Source organism: Callospermophilus lateralis (assembly GCF_048772815.1).
Source record: "Callospermophilus lateralis isolate mCalLat2 chromosome 5 unlocalized genomic scaffold, mCalLat2.hap1 SUPER_5_unloc_2, whole genome shotgun sequence".
NCBI lineage: Eukaryota > Metazoa > Chordata > Mammalia > Rodentia > Sciuridae > Callospermophilus > Callospermophilus lateralis.
Window position 1 is genome coordinate 648,967 of NW_027510148.1, and position 20,142 is coordinate 669,108.

General features: G+C 44.5%; 1 protein-coding gene across 1 annotated transcript in view; it reads left to right on the forward strand.

The window, feature by feature from the left end:
* LOC143399557 (uncharacterized) overlaps positions 1-20,142 on the forward strand; it is a 32,920-nt gene that overhangs the window by 4,210 nt on the left and 8,568 nt on the right. The window contains exon 2 of the mRNA XM_076856289.2: positions 16,233-16,349. Within this exon, the coding sequence (XP_076712404.2) occupies positions 16,233-16,349 (117 nt within the window). The remainder of the gene's footprint in view (positions 1-16,232; positions 16,350-20,142) is intronic.

Sequence of the window (20,142 nt, forward strand, 5' to 3'; positions counted from 1 at the left end):
GCCAAACTGTTTGCTAATCTTGTTCCCAGAATGTGCTGTCCCCAACTGCCAAACTGCAAAATGTAACTTCCCTCCCTGCCCTCTCCAAGAAAAGTATATAAGCTCTGCTTAAGAGGTTCTCAGGGCTCTCTCTCTTTCTCTCTTTGCTCTATTCAAGTGAGCTCTGAGCCCCAGCATGCTGGTCCCCAATAAACCCTTTGCCGTTGCATGAGATAGTCTCTTGGTGGTCTTTTCCTCCGACGCTCACCTGACCTTTACAAAATGACAGTGCAGAGGACCCAGGACACAGGATTGCATGACTCACCCAGGTCCACAGCTCCAGGCTGGTCTGAGCCCAGGCCCTCTGCAACAGCACCTAGAAGCTTAGGCCCTCTGCTCTTCTTCTGGCTCTGCACTGGCTCATCTACAGGAACACAGTTCCTACCCACCCTATCTACAGGTGTGCTAAGGGCCCTCTCCACGACCTCCCTGAAACCCCACTCTGACTCAGGAGGCTCAATGGGGCACCAGTAAACACTGGCTTCTGAATTTGAACTCTCAATCTCAGCAGCAATTCCACCCTGGACTAGGAACTTTGTATGGGCCACCAGGAGGAATGGGAGCCATGAGCATCCAGGAAAGCACAGCTCACAGGCCAGCGCCATCTGTGGACTCAACATTTCAGGCTGACCCCAGTGTCCATCAGCTGCACAGCTAGGACCTGAGCCCTATTCCTGTCCTCTCCTTCCTCTCCAGGCTTCTCTGCCCAGGACAGTGGCCCAGCAGCAGCTCAGTCCAGGCTGGTGAAGCAAACTCCTCCATCCACTCTGGTCCTGTGTCCACAAGGAGCCAACTCCTTGAGGAATTCATGAGCAGCCCCACCAATGTGCTTGCTGACAGGTACTCTGTATCCTCCTGGCCTCCTGGGGTCCTGCTGCAGGAAGAGGCCCATCTAATGCCGAGGTAAGATGGGAAATTGCTGGTTTATCTTATTTTCAAATGAACTTGTATGGAAATCTGACATCACACGTGACAGATGACATGGAGGTTTCCTTGGTGGGGTGGACTGCCTCTCTCATCATGTGACACTGGGCCAAGGGGTCATGCCAATGGCAGCACCATTCTGTCAGCTGTGTGGGAGGGACGTGTCCTGAGCCCCCATCTACCTCCTGGATCAAGAGGCATGTAATTTTCCATCAAGACACATATGAGAAAGGGCGACATCCCTGACTTTCTTTGGGGGCACTGCACCTGCCTTGGGGCCTTTCACTGGACAGGAGAACTCAGGCCTGGGCCCACGGTGCCCAGCCTCCCCTGAGTCTCATTATTTCCTGTAACTGCCTTGGTCTCAGGATCAACTGTAAACAAGAAGGATCTGGAAACATCCTCACTGAGGGAAGCCCTAGATGAGGAGAAAAGTGGGCTTTCCTGCTGGCTCTGGCCTGGGAGCCTCCCTCCTGCTGGCTGTAGCTGGGGAGGGCTTGAGATCTGGGGACAAAACTCACCTTGTGGGTGAGGAATCTTGGGCCCCTGTGAACAGACCATTAGTCCTCAGGCATGTGGGTTTGCTTGCCGTTTCCACTGATGGATCTGTGTGGTGTCTCCTGAGCAGCACATGCTCTAAGCTCAGATTTCCTTTAACAGCAAAATTGGTAGACTCTACTCCTGAAGTAACACAAGCAAATCCCACATCCTGATTTTCTGGTTACAATGTGGGTGTGTAGTGAGTGTGTAAACTTCAAATTAACTTCATACTTTAGATTACTTTCATACTTCAATACACACAGTTCACACTCAAATCATGAGTTCACTGTATGACACCACATCAGACTTTACTTCAGAGGGTACAGCATAGGCCAGGAGAGCTGGAGGACCCTGCTTCCCATAGGAACTGGGTGAGGAACTGTTCTGCAGGCAGGTTCTCACCTCAAAGACCGACACACTCTGCCACAACCATCTTCCTGAGGGTACTTTAACCTCTGCTGTGGGCTCAGCACCCATTAGGATGTTTACCCCTGTGGCCTGGCCCCCCATGTGGGGCATGGACCAGGACTGAGTCTGCAGGATCCCATGTTCCTGCTCTTCCATATGTGGCATCCAGTGGTGGGGTCCCCTGGGGCTTCACACCTGTCCCTTCCCTTTTTCCCTGAATGTGGTTTTTGCAGGAGGGATCAGAATGCCCTACCCTGGTCTTGAACACCTGGAGAGCTGGGCAGGGCTCCTTCCTTCTGCAGCTAGACCCAGGGCAGCACCTGCCCCCAGCCCTGGTGGGGACCTGAGAGAGGAGGAGCCTGAGGAGGCCTGGGGAGTCTCACTCCAGGCCTCCCCACCTGAGCTGTGACTCTTCACTTCATGTTGCCCCAAATAGAAATGTCACCACATGTGGACAGTCTTCTTCCCATGTCTGGCACCCACCGTGGTGTCTGTGTGGTGCCAGAAACACTGTGGCCAGCAGAGGAGAGAGGCCTCCTTCAGGGGTTGAGGGTCATGGTGGGACATGGCCTCCTGCCTGGGAGGTGCAAAGGAAAGGCAGGCTCTGTGTAGGAGGGAGGGTGACTTCAGCCTGTGACAGGACACTCCCCAGTATCCCTTTCCAGCCTCCCTAGGGAAGCACATCCTGGGCTCTTCTGAAGGACTGAACAAAGGAATGTGAGTGTTTCAGGTAAATGTAAATATAAGTGGACTCAGGTTTGATTTTCCCTTTGCATTGCCAATTCCTGGGCAATACATTATAGTAATTAGCACCTGATGGTCTGCAGGGGTCAGCACAAGCTGAGACCAGTGGACTGGGAAATGCCTCCTGTTGGCCCAGATCTGTAGCTCCCTTCTCATGGCCACACTGCCCTGGAAATTCTTTTCCTCTGGATCCAAGGGGCATAGAAGGGGACCCCGCTGTGTGGGATTAACATGTAAATGAGGGCACCTGCAGGCAGCCCCTGGCCTTGGGCTGCAGAGGGAGGATTTCTAGGAGCAGCAGGAAGACAGCAGGACACCTGGCCTGGGAGGGCAGGAGGGTTCCCTGTGCTAAGAGGAGGAGATGAGCACAGCATGCCCTGCCCCAGCCCAGGTTGTTGGTGCCTGGACACTGTGTCCCTTCCTAGGCACAGGGATCAGGGGCAGCCCTGTGTCTGTTGTGAGCACTTGTGCAAGTCTCCCTTGAAGCCTGGAGGCTGGAGCTTGCTTCCTGCTCCTCCTCTTAGGGCCACTGGCAGAAGCAGGGGTTGCAGGTCAGATCAGCAGTTTGGGAGGAATTGGCCTCATCTCCCAGAGTGTGGGGATCTGGTCACAGAATTCACTTCCTTCAGGGTAACTTGGGCTCCTCTTATCAACATTATTTTGGGCCTGCATTTCTCCTGCAGTGAACAGGTAGTTTGCTAAGGAATGTGATATATCCTGTCCACTTAGGTCAGGCTGAAAGACCCTGTAACCCGAGGCCTAGTTACAGAATAACCAGGGCATGTCACAAACCTGCGCAGGCACCAGAAGTGTTTTTGAAATCAGTTAAGTGTAACTGATTAAAAGGGAAAAACAGGATGGTTGGGAAAGAGCAGAAAAACAGATTCCAGGGCATGCCTGAATAAACAGGGGCTAATAAGCAGGAACAGAAAAACCAGAATGCTCATATGTAACTGTCATGTGGTATTTTTCCAGGAACATAAAATGAAAAATAACTTTACCCTTCAGGTAACCTATATGCTGGGTTCAAAATAGCCAATAAGAAACCTGTTGCTTACCGCGCGCGTGAAACCTGCCCCTTTACCCTATAAAAGACCTGTACCCCAAAGCCCGGTGTGCCAGCTCACACGTCTGTGTCTGAATAAACCTCCTGCCTTTGCAGCCAGTGCCTCGTGCGTCTTTCTTGGACAGGGAATCGGAGGGTCTTTCAAGGCAGAGCTGCAGCTAAATTGCTTCTTGGAAAAAAAAAGCATTCTGCACATGCAGGCTATTGATAAATACCTGTAAGAAACCAGAGAAAGAGAGGCCCCTTCTTTCTTAAGTGTCATCTCCAGAGGAGCCCTCCCCAGAGTGATGGACATGAGCCAGATATGCTGCTGAATTTCCATTAATTACCATGAAGCAAAGTAACCATCCCAGTCCTTCCCCACACTAAACTCAGTCCAGGCTCCCAAAAAGTGAACAAAAAAAGTGCTGTTCCCATGCAGAGGAAACTCCCACCCTCTCAGAACTGTCTGGTGGGCAGAGGTCTGTGCCTAGCCTGGGTCCCTTCCTTGGAGTCATGAACACAGTGTGTCCATTGCAGCTGCAGCTCACAGCTCACAGGACTGGCTCTGAGGGCTGCAATGATCCTAGGCATGTGGGAGTGACACCTTGAGTTGTGAGGTTTTGCAGATGTGAGCCTTGACTGCTGAATCTCTGACCACACAGAGCCCAGGTGAGTTCTGAGAAGCCAGGGGAGGAGCAGGGGGAGGTGTGGACAGTGTGTCCTCCTTGCAGCTAACGACTTCCTACTGTGTCTCTAAAGGCTCCTCTGTCAATAGAAGATATGATTCCAGTAGTGACCATGAAAAAACTCCAGGTAGATTCCAACAATGAGACAGGACCCAAGGAAAAGGCATTCCTGGGAGTCACTGAAGTATAACTGCTCAGCTGGAGACAGAGCAAGGGGCTATGAAATCAGAAAGAAAAAAGAAATGTGACTTTTCACCTTCAGCAGCTAATGGTGCAATAAAAGAGCTGTGATGCCTTTGGGCTTTGAGTGCTTGACTCCCAGCCATCTTGCTCTGCTGTCAAGGTGTCTTTCCCACCAGATCAGCTGTCTCCTGAATCTGCCTCTGACACACCTGAGCCCTGGGGTTGCCTGGGTAATGCCTGTTGAGAATGGAGCACAAAGTCTCTGGGTGGGGTCTGGTGCTGAACCCCAGTGCAGGTGTCTCATAGACCTGGATCTCTCATGGCTTCCCAGACCCTGGATGTGGAGGGGATGCTGTTCCAGAGAGCTCAGGGTTGTGTCCTGGCTGTTTACTCCTGGTGCACTGATGCCCTCGTGGTCAGTTTACCTGAAGAATCCCTTAAGTGTGATTGAGGTTGTAGCAAACTCAGCCACGTGCAAGGTGAGCCCTGAAGCTGGTGTGGCCCCAGATCCTGGAGAGTGTGCCAGAGCTGGAGCTTCTTAGCTTCTTAGCTGTTCTCACCTCAGACACATATTTCATAATTTAGCCACTTTTTTTTAATGCTTATGTGCTCTGTTTTGTTTCAGAATTTTCTCAAAGGTCAATGGAAGAGATATGTAATTTCCCTTTTCTAACATTGTTTTATTTCTACCTGAAGAAACTCCAGGTAGATTCCAAAATTGAGACAGGACCCAAGGGAAGGGTGTTCCTGGGAGTCACTAAGTTGTAACTGCTCAGCTGGAGACAGAGCAAGGGGCTGTGAAATCAGAAAGAAAAAAGAAATGTGACTTTTCACCTTTAGTAGCTAGTGGTGTAATAAAAGAGCTATGATGTCTATGGGCTTTGAGTTTTCTTTAAATTTTGATGGTATGTTAATATTTTCATATAAAATCATAGTGGTTTTGTATCATTATTTTATCAAATATTTTGTGTGGCAATTGACCACTGGCTGACATGAATTCAGACACACTTGTGTGTGTGTGTGTGTGTGTGTGTGTGTGGTCACCTTGTCCTTTAATTTGTACAATTGGTGACATATTTTTGCACTGACTTTAACATCACATTTTTAGCATAAACCTAAAAAAAAGAAACTAAACTCAGGAGTAGGGTGTTGGCCTTTTCCCAGTGGTGGTGGTGATCAGCCTCCTGAGCCCCAGGGCTACACACAACCCCTGATAAGAAGGCAGGAGGGTCCTAGGAGGAAAGGGTGAGGCTGAGCCAGGGTGTGTGTGTCACTCAGCAGGCTGTGTCCCTGTGGAAGTGGCTGCTGCTCCCCAGAGCAAAGGAAGAACAGGCTCCATGCTCAGCTTGGGCCCTGCGCTGGTGCGGGCATCCTGTCTCCAACAAGGGAGGCTGAGAATCTAGCAGGGCTCCCCATCCCAGAGCCAGTGATCTGTTAGGCCTGGAGGTTTGGGGAAGTGGTGACGCTGGACCCAGCTGTCTGTGGCCCTGGGCTACAGGGGAGGGTGATGGTCTCCCAGAAGTAACTGGGCAGAGAAGTGGCCCCCATTAACAGATGAGGGGCAGAGCTTCAGCATTGCCCTCCCACCCAGCCCAGTGGCTCCCCACACACTCACCTGGGCAGGGAGCAGGAGAGGAGCCCCTGCCTGCTGCATTCAGCAGGGCTGCTCTACAGGATGGTGCTGGGCAGCCTCAGCTCTCCAGTCACTCCAACACCAGGGGTGCAGCTATCAATTCAACAAGATCCTGTCCCAAAATAAAAACTCAAAAAAACATAAAAAAGAGAAAAGAAAAGAAAAGAAAAAAAGGCCTGGGGATGTGGTTCAATATTTAGGCACCCGTGGGTTCAATCCTCAGTACCAAAAAAAACTGAACTTCTTGCATCTTGGAAAAGATGTAAAGGAAGGCAAAACACAAGAGGTTAAGACATGAGAAGCTTATGGGTGGCTATAGGGTGCATTGGCCTGGGGCCAGCATGGTTGATTGGGCCTTGTTTTAGTCAGTTTTTTGTCAGCTGTGACTAAATGACCTGTCAAAAACAATGTGGAGGGGGAACTGTTTGTCCCAGGCAGGTTTCAGAGGTCTCAGTTTATAGATGTCCTGTCCATTGCCCTGGGACCAAGGTGAAGTAGAACATCTAGCAGAATGGATGACGAAAGAAAGCAGCTCCAGACGTGGCAACCAGAAAGCAGAAATAGAGCTCTGCTAACCAAAAATAAATGTAAATCCTGCAGGAATGCCCCCCCCCTCCAGCTCCCGCAGCCACACCCCACATGCATGCAGTCACCAAGAGTTCATCCACTCAAGTGGGTCGATACTCTGCTTGGATTATGGCTCTCATAACTCAATCATTTCACCCAACTTTCTTACATTTTCTCACATATGAGCTTTTGGGAACACGTAGCTAAACATTAACAGTGTTTGATGAAAATTCTTAACCTAAAACATAAGAGAGGAAAACAGAAAAGGAAAGCAGGAGGGAAACCATAGTAGGCAAGAGGTGGAGAAGAATTAACTTTGAGTGTGCTTTTGTTGGGAAAATTGAAATTGTTAAATACAATTTTTTTAAATAAGACTGTTGTGTGGTACAATAAGAGTTTTTCCTGGATGTAGAATGTTGGATTGTTCCTCAATGGGCAGGAGGTAGTAAGAGTCAAAACTGCTGGCATATGCACATTGAAGGTGTACACAAGTCATGACACTTGATGTGTCTTTCAGAATTTATTAAAAATTTATAGCAAGGATGTCCTTTATGTAATGAGTCCACTTTATTTTTTGAGTGTGGGGATTAGGAAAAACTTAAAAGCCATCTAATGGGCATTTGGCAGAAAAAAAATATGATAGTCCAGCCTTATTGTGTTCTATCACCACATTCAGCAGATTCAGGGGATCCGAAATGATCTTAGTAATCCACATGGCTTGTTAAAGGAATACTTGATGACTTCAATGGTTTTAATCTTTGGAATATGTTAAAACATACAATATGGCATTCTTGGAATTGTGTGTTTGCTACTAATTTTCATTTGTGTTATAACAATAGGATCTTCTGTGGAGAAATCTGACAGCTCCAAATAATAACAAATCATTTGTGCTTAAAAATAAAAAACGGGGAGATGTGGAAAGAGGTGACATGTATCAGGTTCTCTGATGGCCTCATATATGTGATCCACTTGCCCTGGGAAATTTCTGTGTAAAAGTCAAGTTGCCCAGTTGCTCTGGTGACACCCTGCCTGAAGAGGCTCTGAGAAGAGACACAGAGTCACATCAGTCTTGACCTTGAGATCACACACCACCTCCCAGCAATAGAGAATTCTGAGTATGACAAAGTCACAATGTTTTACCCATGCTGTGACCTCTACACCTGCACACTTATCAGAAACTCTGGCAAAGGGCTTCCTGGGTGTAACAGGATACCCCTAGGTTTATAACAGTAGAATAGCTACAAGAATGTTTCTAGTCTTGTAAATTTTTAATGCACAAAGAACAATGCCTCTACAGTCTTTAACTTCCTGATTATGAGACACTATATAATACATGTGTTATGCCTGCTGCAGGTCACTTCTTCTCCATTAGAGATGAGTGCTTCACCTGATGCCAGATTTCTCTCTAAATGTGTGTCTTTCCTAATCCTTCATCATCCCTCACTGGTTTTTGAATTAAGGTCTATGCAGGTCATAGCACAGAGTTATTGGAGATTGCCTATATCAGTTTTAGATTGATACTTTTTTCCTTTATTTTGCATGAAAATATCATTGGGATTTTTGATAGGATTCCATTAACTTTGTAGGTAAGTTTTGGATAGTTTTGATTATATTATGTCATTGGAAATGTGAATACTAGCTGTCTTTCCATTTATTTGTATATACTTTCATTTCTTTCAGGATCATTTTATAGTTCTAGGTGTATAAGCCTTTAATCTTCTTGGCTAAGTTATTTCCCAACTTCTATTCATAGTATTTTTTTCTTTCATTTTCAGATTACTCATTATTAGTGTATATTAATGCACCTTAGTTTTGCAGATTGAGTTTTTTGCTCTGCATCATTGCTGAGTTCATTTATTAGTTTCCTTAATTTTAGTGTATTTGAATTTGTTGCTCTTTGTTACTCTTTTTTCTTCAGTAGATAATTTGCCATTGGGCATGGTGGCACTCACTTGTTATCTCAGTTCCTCAAAGGGCTGAGGCCACCTGGACAACGTAGTGAGATTTCAAAATATAAATATAAAAAGTGTGTAGCTCACTGAAAGGTATAGCTGCAGCTCAGTGTAATGTGCTTGCCTAGCCAAAGCCAGACTGCAGTCTGCTCAGAAGACTGGCAGTTGTTAACATTTGTTTTCCCATTAGCATTGGAAAAGTGGTTTCTGTAGACTAGATTAACAGAATGTGTTTTGGAGATTTATGAAACTTTCTAGGGGTGTCCCTTGGAAGGTGTCATCTTGTTGATATTAGTTGTTTCTAAATCCATGCTATGTTTTCTCTTATCCCACACTGCTTTAACTTTAGTTAAAAGACACCTTCATGTTGTTCTGTTTATTGATCATTACTCTTATTTACTACTTGGCAAAATGTTATCTGGAGTAAACCAATTGCTACCTTTGAAATGTTTTTGTTTATTACTAATCAAATAGTTTGAGATGATTTCTACAAATAGTGACAACTTCTCTGAAATATGATCTTCTGGGCAGCTGGTTAGAGACTCTGCCTGAAGCATGGGCTAGTGGGGAAACTGCTCATGTCCTCAGCACTGGTGTAAGAGTGCGACAAGATGGTAGAGTTTGGAAAGGAAAAAAGAAATCCAGGAAATACTATCTGGCTTATATAAATTCATTAGGAATAATGAGCCACGTTCACCATTAGGGAGGTATAATCTATCCAAATCCAGATTTCCCATGTATCAGCAAAGTTCCAACTTTGTGTGCAGACATTTCTAAAGATATATGAGTTCAGGAGTCCTAATGAGAAGAAGTCCCTTCTTAGCAAGCAGGTGGTTGGAATTTGTTTTTAGATGCGTGTTTGAGGTTCAGACTGCAAAGGGAAATTACGATGGCCCAAGATAATATCTTTCTCCCAAAACTCTTCTGTGACAAGGCTATTCTTGCTCTGCTACTGCTTTTCTGCATAACTTAATCCTAGTGTAGGAATGTCTGCATTTGAGGAAATGAGTCCAGATGGATTCTGATTTTTGGTGACCAAATCACAGAATAAGTATTTGGAGAGTACAGAATCATGTGAACACTGTCATGGTAAGTGCAGATTCCAAGTACTGCTAATCTCACCAGCCCTCAACTACACATTTGTAGGATATTTTATAACTCAGTTGCCTTTGAGAATGTGGCTGTGAACTTCACCCAGGAGAAGTGGGCTTTGTTGGATCCATTCAACAAGAATCTCCACAGAAATATGATGTAAGAAGTCTCCATGATTTCTTTACTTAATCCAATAGAGAACATGTGGGCCTTTGCTTTTAATTATTGTGAGGTCTTAGATTTGAGATATGTAAATGAAATAGTATAGTAAACAAAGGAGACATGATCCAGTGTATATACTAAGAAAACACACAAAGTCAGAATTTGAAACAAATTAAAGAATTTTTATTTGACCTGTCTTATCCTGGCCAGGGATGTTTCTGACATAGCCTAAGTAGCTCTCTGAGAGAAACATGCCAGGCTGTCTGTGGTTCCAATATTTACAGAAGAAAACTACATCATATGGAATTTTGCAAATTGCAAGCACGCAGAGTACAGGGGCTGAGAACACAGCAGAACCACATCTTGGGGACTTTATAGTTGCAGGCATACAAAGTGTAAGTGGGTGCACAAAGTGCAAAAATACACATTTTTATCATCTTTAAAATAGTTCATAAAATAGTTTCACAGAGAAACTATAAAGATGTAGTACTTCTTTTATCTTACTGTTACTTCTTCTATCTTATAACTAGGGCAAACTAAGGTAACTTAACATTACTAATTTTATAACTTATAATCCTGTTATAATCTTATAATTTTCTTATTCATATTCTTTCATTAATCTATATTTCCTAATCTATAACCTATAACCTATTACTTGTATTGATTTGAATCAGACCATAACACAGTACAATAGAAGTACAGTAGGATTTTTGTAACTCATTGTAATTCAAATGATTTTACTGGATCTGCCTTTTAGGCTGCAAATGCAAATACCAGAACATTGATGAGGAGAACAAAAATTCTGGGAGAAATCAAAGGTAATTTGTAGTCATTCAGCATGGAGTGACCCTTCAGGGAATCATAGCATGATATGGATTTTTTTTGGGGGGGGTGTGAGCCATTTCAATTGAACCCTGGACCTTGAGGAGAGTATACAAACATTTTTATCATTAACCTACATATCCTTTTCATGTAAATTGTAAGACATATAAAACAAATAATCAGAACTTTAAATATATTTATTCTTTGTATTTTTCATGAGTGTCATATACATCATACAACACAGATGTTCCAGAGCTTACAAAATAATTGAATTTTAAACATTGCTAAGTAACTACATTCACAAATATAACTGTGTTTTTAAAATATATTTTTACTTGTCAATGGACACAACATATTAATTCATTTATTTTTTAATATGTTGTTTAGATGTTGATAAACCTTTATTTTATTCATTTATTTATATGCGTTGCTGAGAATCAAACCCAGTGCCTCACACATGCTAGGCCAATGCTCTACCACTGAACCACAAACACAGCCTGCTTGTTCATTTATTTTTATGTCATACTCAGTATTGAATCTAGTGTGTTACATGTGAGACAAGTGCTCTACAACTGAGCTACAACCCCAGTCCAAATATCACTGTTTTAATAATAGCTATTGGGAAGCCATGTTACAAATTAATAAATATATTTGCTTTTTATTAATTTACACATATTACAAACCTAGGCTGGGCAGCATGGCACATGCAAATAATCTCATTGGCTCAGGAGACTGAGGCAGGAGAATAACAAATTCAAAGCCAACTTCAGCAAAAGTGAGGTGGAAAGCAACTCAGTGAAACCCTGTCTCTAAAGAAAATACAAGAAGGGCTGAGGATATGGTTCAGTGGTCGAGTGTCCCTGAGTTCAATCCCTGGTACCAAATAAAAAAAAAAAAAAGAGCCCTTAAATTTTTGCTCATATTGATAGTATGTAAACCCAAGACCTATTAGTTAAAGAAAAATTATTAATAAGAAAAACACGATAATGTCCTTGTTATTTTTAATAGCAGTCATGTAGTAGAGGAATTGTACAATTAAAAAGGAAGTCAGGGCTTGGGGCTTTGGGGCTGTAGCTCAATGGCAGAGCGCTTGACTCGCATGCGTGAGGCACTGGGTTCAATCCTCAGCACCACATAAAAATAAACAAATAAAATAAAGGCATGCTGTCCATCTACAACTATACAAAGTATTAAAAAAAAGGAAGTCAGTGAGAAATCTTCAGTAAAATTCCAAATTTTAAATCTGTAAAAAGAAAATACTTATTAGTATAAATTCATATAAATGACGTATATGTGACATTTCTTCACATGTTATTCATTCCTTAATGGGCACACCATATTTTACTCTGGAAAGAAAGCATATGAGACTGAAGAGAGTGGAAAGGAGCCATATAAATTCAAACAATACAAGAGTTCAAAGGCAGCCTCAGCTAAAGCAAGGCACTAAGCAACTCAGTGAAACCCTGTCTCTAAATAGCATTTAAAATAGGGCTGGGAATGTGGCTCAGTGGTCCAGTGCCCCAGAGTTTAATACCTGGTACCTCTCCCCCCAAAAAGTGTTCTGAGTTTGCTATTTGTATTTCACATTTAACTGTTTGGATATTGAATAACAAAGAGAAACTAATGAGAAGCTATATTGGAAGCATATGTGAAAATTTCTAAGGCATTCACATAAACATGAGCACACACAACACCAAACTCAATTAGCTCAGCAATGTTGCAGATGACAAGAGAAATACACACAGAAACAGAAGATTTTTACACTGGAAATGAACAATCTCAAAATGAAAACAAGAAGCAGTTCTATTCAAAATTGTATGAAAAAAAATACTTGGAAATAAATCTTACAACAGAAGAAGGTTAAGACCTATTGACCCGAAAGGTAAGAAAGAAAGTTGAAAGTAATTGAGAAAGAGCTAAATAAATGGGAAGTAGCTAATATTCAAGCACAACAAAACTCAACAGTGTTAAGATCATGTTATTCCTTATTTACTGCATCCAACAGAATACAACAAATATGATAGTGTATCATTGTGCATCTTGCATCCAAAGGTCTTGAGTGCTTCTTGTCTTCCTAGTTGAACCCTCTTTTTCCATGAGAGCAAAGACTGTGTTGCTGATGGAAAAGGAGATACCATGGGGAGGAGAACCAAGGTGCCCCAGCCAACAGCCAGTTCCCTCCAGAAGCAGAGCTGCCTGGTCAACATGTAGAACACATGTCTGCATGGGCCCCGATGTGCCCAGATTGCTGACCAGCTCACCCACGAGCTGGTAAGTTGTGGAGTGATTTGTTCTGCAGTCAGAGCCACCTGACACATAGACCCAGTGCAGATGGGAGGCCAGGGTTCAACAACACATTCACTGGGAGTTACTGGCCAACAACAGGAAGCCAACAGGCACTGAGTTATCCTCTTCTTGTTCAAGGTTGGGTTTCCTATTAGATGGTGTTGAATTACACAGGTATGCATATGAACATCTGTACATGTGATTGGTAGTCACAGAGCAGTCCACACATGTGAAGAGAAAACAGTCACAGCTTGAAGATTAGAGTCAAGGTCCAACTACAAAGTAAGTACAAGTGAAAATCGTGCATGAGTGAGAGTGGGAGCCAGGAAGCAAGGCTCAGATTACCAAGCTCTGCTTTATTACCTGTGGTTGGAGTCAATAGGTCAGACACCTGATATGACTCATTTTGGGGGGGTAGTAATGGCCTAAAGCAAGGGTGGATTTTATAGGCTGATTCATTAGGTTGGGACAGGAGTGTGAATAGGGGGCTTATTGTATTGTGGTTAGGGTTGGAGGTCAACCAGGCATTCCTTATGTACTCCTTCCCTCTAGCTGAGGCTTGGACTTTTCAATGACAGAAGCTTCAATTTTACCCCAGACAAGGTGGGTGAGAAAACAGCTGCACATGGGGGGAAATGGCCTTGGACTTATACTGCATATTCGTCAGAAGTTTATCTTTAATCTGCTACCTGCACATCTAAACAGTGGAGGTGACCTGTAGACACAGCTGAAGACTTAGGGTTCTCCTCACTTTTTTAAAAAAATTATTATTATTATTACTTTTATTGTTGTTGTTTTGTTATCTGATTTCTGGAAGGAGATGGTCCATCACCAAGCAACAGGTGGGGAGGTGTGGTCAACCTGTGGAGATTTTTTGCCTGCAGCTCCAGTTCTCTCCTGGGGCTCTGTTGTTTGGAAAGCAGGAGAGCTACTAGCAGGGAAGAGATGTATCCTCATTGTATCATAAAAGTGGGTGAATGTTGCTGACAGACATCAGGGGGGTCACAAACCTCAGAGATGCACCTGTTATGTGGCAACCACAAAGATTAGGTTGGACTCCTGACCACATGGAATGTGGCTGGTCTGCAGTGAGCTACTGAGAGAACACCATAAATTTTAAAGAAATAGTACCATAAAGACAAGTAGTTAATTAATAGTAATTGAAGGTTTATGGAAAATGACATTCCTATAAGACAGCTCACCAAGAAAAATGAAAAGACAGTGTGGTTTGAGAGGAGGGAGGGTAAATTAACCATACATTAACAATGGACACTGAGGGAAAAAGTAAAATTTCATCCCTTTTTGGGTTCTTCCCCAGCATATCTAACAAAAGCAAACATTTATCCCTGCCCAACTGAAATGCCAGATTCGTGGGACCACGATAGACCTCCAGAAGCCAAATTCGATGCAATCACACAAGAGTCTTTATTGCAAGCTCAAGCCTGGACTCACAACCATTTCCGATGCAGGGGTCCTGAGGAGTGAGTCCTGGCCCTTGGTTCAGTGAGGCTTTATAGGTTTTGGGGGGATACTCTATGTGTCACAACATCACACAGCAAATCATTTCATACTGTGGGAAAAACAAACAACAACTCTTAACATTGATTAACACATTCACTGGCGGGAACAAGTTGGGTAAGGGTGATTGGTTAGTTCAAGTGGTGGATACATTTGAACTGATTGGTGTAGGCCGTGAGGGGTTGCAAGGGTGTATATGCTAAACTGCAGGGTTGCCTAATCCTGTTATCAATCTGCAAAACTACTGGGAGGGTCACCTGACATTTCAGGTATTTTTCCTGTCTCATGCTGATTGGTGGTTGCTAGGGGGTTGCTATGGGTCGTTACCTAGCATAACTGAGTCAGGGACACGTAGTGCTACAGATCTCTCCTGTTATTTACGAACAATTCAGCAGTGTGGGTATGTGCCCAGGAGGCTCTATGGGTTATTCCAAGGAAAAAGGTCATGCCCCCTCCCTCTGGACAGGCCTTGAGGTAGAAGCTGGTTTCTCAAAAAATGGAGTCATATCAGTTTCTCACAACCACAGTGAGTCCTGAAGGAGGGAGGCAAACACTGAAAGGCTGGGTCCTGAATTTTTTACCCTTTCCCATAGCAGATGATTCCTGGAAGGAGAAAAGCAAATAGTGAGGCTCTAGGTAACAATGGGTCCCAGAGATAAGCAGGGAACACCTAGTTGTGAGCTTTTCCCAGTGACAATAAGTTTAAAACTTTTTACAGCTGCCTTCCTGAGTTAAAATTTTAACTTGCAGTACTAGGTTCCTGACCATCCAAACTGCATGTCTACAGTCTCCAAACTCCTGTATCATGGTGGGGTGGGGGGTAATATATTTCCATACCCAGAAAATGAACCCTCCTATGCCTGATGGATTGACTTCCCTGAAGAATAAAGGAAAGTTGGTGACCTGAGGTTTGCTTGATTGTGGGCCATGCACATACAGTAATACCTCACTGCATCGGTTGCATAGAAAAACAATGATATTTTATGTATATTACATTAAAGAACTCACAACCAATTTCACCTGTAACTGACTCTCTTGTTTTGAGGTTTTTTTTTTTTTTTTTTTTTTTTTGCTAGACAATCACTCTACCACTGAGGTATGCCTGAGCTATTTTACCTGTTTCTTTATCGTTTTTTAGGTGACTTTCCGAAAATTTAAAATTACATGACACATTTTATTTCAATTAAACAGGGTCTTCCTTTGCATAGCTGGGCCTGAGCCATCTAAACAAACACAGGTGAGGAAGGTCATGCAATTTGAAATCGTAATAAAATTCTCAAGTTACTCCCAATCTTGAACAGCACAGTTATTTGTACATACGGCTGACATTCGTTGGTCCTCTTTAGATGTTGCCTTCCTCAACAGTATGAATACAAACGTTTCCCGCCAGGCTCAGGTACCCTCTCGCCAAGGAAGCCCTGCCTGAAAAGGGCTGGGCCAAGAGCCTGTCACTCTGGCGTGTTTCAGCCATCGACTGGTTAGAATAGCTGTCACTCAAGACTGTGAGGAGGACAATTAGGCGCTGGGGAGGAACTGTCCAATCAGGTGCGCAGACGGAGGGGAAGGGCGGGCTCTCACAAACTCGCTCCTTCCTCTATTCCGCTTTTGCCACTTCGCTGGATCCCCAGGGACTCTGCATATCCTGGGGCCCCACCGAGCTCGGATACCCGACGTCCCTAGGAAGTACGGCGCGTCACTGGAGCCCCCCAAAACGATGAATGTGCGGCTAGTACTGGCCGGACCCGGTGAGCACCTGCCTTGGCCACGCGAGTCCCTGTGAGCTGCGGAGCGTGGGGCGGAGTCCCCAATGCGGGTGGCCTGGACCCTGCCCCTTATCCCGCGGGGTGGGGAATGCTTGGTGGCGGGTCCACGAAGTCGGCTGCATAGTGTTACGAGTCCCTGCTGGCGGGTGACCTTGGACCTTATCCCCCTGATCCCGCGGGGTGGGCTGGGTGGCAGGTCCCCGAGTTCAGCTGCAGAGGGTGACCGAGTCTTCTCTGGCTAGTCATCCTGGGTGTCTGTCTCTGGGCTGGGCTGGGCAGGGCAGCAGGTCCCTGTCCTCTTCCGCTCCCTATTAGCGACCTCTCGGTCATTATCTAGGCAGCTCATGCAGCCTGACGCTCCCAGAGTGTGCGGTGAGCAGGGGAGGGTGACATGGAATCCGGACTCGGGTTTGTTCTTGGAATCCAGACTCAGGTGTGTTCTGTCAGTGACAGTTGGCCCTTGGGGTCCCCGTCTGTCCTTGTTTTCTCCACAGAATTAACCTGTGCACCCGACAGCACATACTCCTAAATGTGCAGGAAGCTGGGTGTGAAATCCATTTCCCATTGGGACTTTGCTGCTCCTAGGGCTGGTAGCAGACCCCTACAGACCCCAGCTCTATTTTGTATTTTATTTAGATACAGGATCTCATTGAGTTACTTAGTGCCCTGCGGTTGCTGAGGCTGGCTTTGAACTTAGGATCCTCCTACCTCCACCTCCGGAGGCACTGGAGTTGCATGCATGGGCCACCACACCTAACCAGATGGTGTTTTAATTTTGATAGTTTCATCTATTCATTAATAGCACTTCTAAAAAACGTTTTATTTTATTTTATTATTATTTTTTTAATGTGGGCAAAGTTTTCTCAGGAGTGGAAAGCAGAGAGGAATTACCTAGAAAGTCCTCATATGGTCCTGATGCATCTCTTCATCATGCCCAGGAACAGACACCTATGCAGAGTCTTTGGGCAGACGTATTTTTTCAATACCACACAGGGTCCTGTGTCCTCAGCCGATCTGTCCTTTCCTGGGGCTGCAGCAGGGTGCCCACAGGTGTGCTGCGCCCTGAAGGGTGTAGGTAATTTCAAGCTCTGCATCAGCTCCTCCTAGAGGACAGCCTGAGGTATAGGAAGCAGCCTCTCAGCGGAGCAGCTGGAGATACTCAGGTCAGGCAGTGAGATGCTGGTGTTGAGGGAACATGACACACATGGTTCCTGCCCTCAGGATGCATTCAGAGCTTTGAAGGAAGAACAGTTATCCTAAAGAGCAGGGGAAACTAACCCTAGCAAGGTGGAGCAAAACCCTACAAAGCTCTTCAGCAGCAGGAGGCGGGTGGGAAGTTGTGCCTGGTGACAGATGGCCTGACCTGAAGCTGGAGTCTGACAGATCAGTGTCCAGTGGTTCTGCAGCTGCCTGGATTTGTTGTCTTGGAAAGACTGGCTCAGGTATTTTAGTGTCAGTTTTTTTATTAATTGTATAATGTAGTTTATTAGTAGAGCTGATCAGAAAATATTCCTAAAGAGTAAGATAGAGATATAATTCAGTAGAGAAAGAAGGCTAGAAACAGAAAAGAAATACTTGGTCTTATATTTCCATAGTTAAAAATTCTTATGTACTGGTTTTGTTCCCCAGAGTGAGTTTACTGAGTCTCTCAGATGCCTTTTTTGCAGGGTGGGGGGTGTTGCTAATTTAAAATATAATTCCAGGCCTTTGCTTTGGGAATGCTACCTGGAAATAGAAAAAGGGAAAACCTGTTTCAGTGTGGCTGCAGATATGAATGTATTCACAGAAGACAGTGTGGTAGAGAACTTGGTTTCTTCTTTTTTTTTTTTTCTTTTAATATTTGTTTTTCAGTTGTAGTTGGACACAATACCTTTATTGCATTAATTTATATGTGGTGCTGAGGATTGAACCCAGGGCCTTGAACATGCTAGTTGAATGCTCTATCACTGAGCCACAACCCCAGCCCTCCTCCTCCTCCTCCTCCTCTTCTTCTTTTTTTTTTTTTTTTTGTGTGTGTGTGTGTGTGTATGTATGTATGTGTGCGCTGGGGATTGAGTCCATGGGTTTGAGCATTCAAGGAAGGCACTCTATCAAATGAGATAGATCCCCAGTCCAGAAGTGTGTTTCTTCATTACAAAAATTCAACCTCACTAACTTAGTGAGGGCTTTGCTAACTTGCTGAGGCTGGTTTTGAACTGGTGTTTGTTCTGTGTCATCCTCTGTAGTCACTGGGATTGTAGGCCTGCACTACTGCACCTGTCTAGTTAAAAATTCTTATGTACCTTTTTCTCCTTTCAGATGTGTTCTTCTGGGGGGAGCAGGGGTGGGAGAGGGGTTTAAAATAGAATTCTACAACTTGGCTTTGGAAATGCTACCTGGGAAAAGAAATAGGAAAGGTTTTGTTCCATTGTGGTTGCAGAAAGTGAGTATGTTTCCCCAATACATGTGGCAGACTAATTGGTTCATTATAAAGATTCACTGAATCATGAGCTCTTGTATTTTGGAGGGGAGGGTGCAGGGACAGGGGAGAGTCAGATCCCAGGTCAGAGAATGTTTCACCAGAAGTCATCCTGTTCTCAGGGGTATGTTTCACCAGAATGTTTCACCAGAAGTCATCCTGTTCTCAGGAAGAAGGGTATATATTGGCTCTTGCTGTCAGTGGGTCGGAGTTCAGGGTCCTGGTTCAAGGAGAGAAATTTGAGTCAGTTTTGCTTAACAAGTATTTTTCTGATCCCTGAAAACAAAATTGGTTCTCTCATCACTTATGAGGGGAAAAAAAGAGGGGAGGGATTTTCAGGATCAGTGTGTATGTGCCGTGGGTTAAAAAGGGAACATCTTTTGAGTCATAATGGGAAGGGGTTTCTGTGCAGTAACTGCTCTAGCAGAATGCAGAGTTGGGGTTATTGAATCAAAGATATTTTGCAGAATTCTCTTCGACACTTTCTTTTTCTTACATATCTTTTTTATTTTGGCCAATCCTAAGTTGAGTCCTTTAAACTGAACCTAAGTGATATGCTTTGCTAAAATCAAATCAGTGAAGTTAAGGAGGGGTGATAGGAGTCCCCAGTTTGTAGTTCTTTGCTCTCAGCAGGACTGGCCCTCCTGCCCTGCAGCTGGCATCTACAGTGGGGCAGTGTTGAGCTGACCCTGAACTAGGGTTTGTGCTGACTGGTGGTGTCAGAATTGAACTTTTGAGTGACTTGTGATTTTGGAGAACAGATTGGTGTTCATCAAACTCACATTGTGGTGTCAGAAGTGGTTTCAGGAAAGAGGCCTCACAGGCCAGGACCTTCATGTGCCTCCTGGTGGGTGCTTGGGTGCCAGTGACAACTGAGGTCCTGCAGGAGGGAACATTCCACTCTGTGGAGAGGAGAGCACAGTGACCTTCCAGAACCAAATGTCCCAGCTGCTCATGTTTTCCTCATTCCCTAGGAGAAGCCACATGAGCTGCATCCTCTGTGAGAGTGGTCCCCAAGCGGAGATTCCTGGTGAACTGTGGATCAGAGGGTGCTTCCCTGAGCTGGTTTCTGTTGCTTCCTTTATCAAGTCTTGCTGCCGTACAATTCTAGTTTGTCCCAAGAATGTAGCAAGTTCATTTTTCTTTCTTTCTTTTTTTCCTTTGATAGTGGGGATTGAACTCAGGGGCACTCAACCAATGAGCCTCATCCTGGCCCTTTTTGTGTAATTTTTTTTTTCTTTTTTAAATAGCCATTGTCTCACAGCATTGCTTATGCCTCCCTGTTGTGAGCCTGGCTTTGATCTCATGATCCTTCTG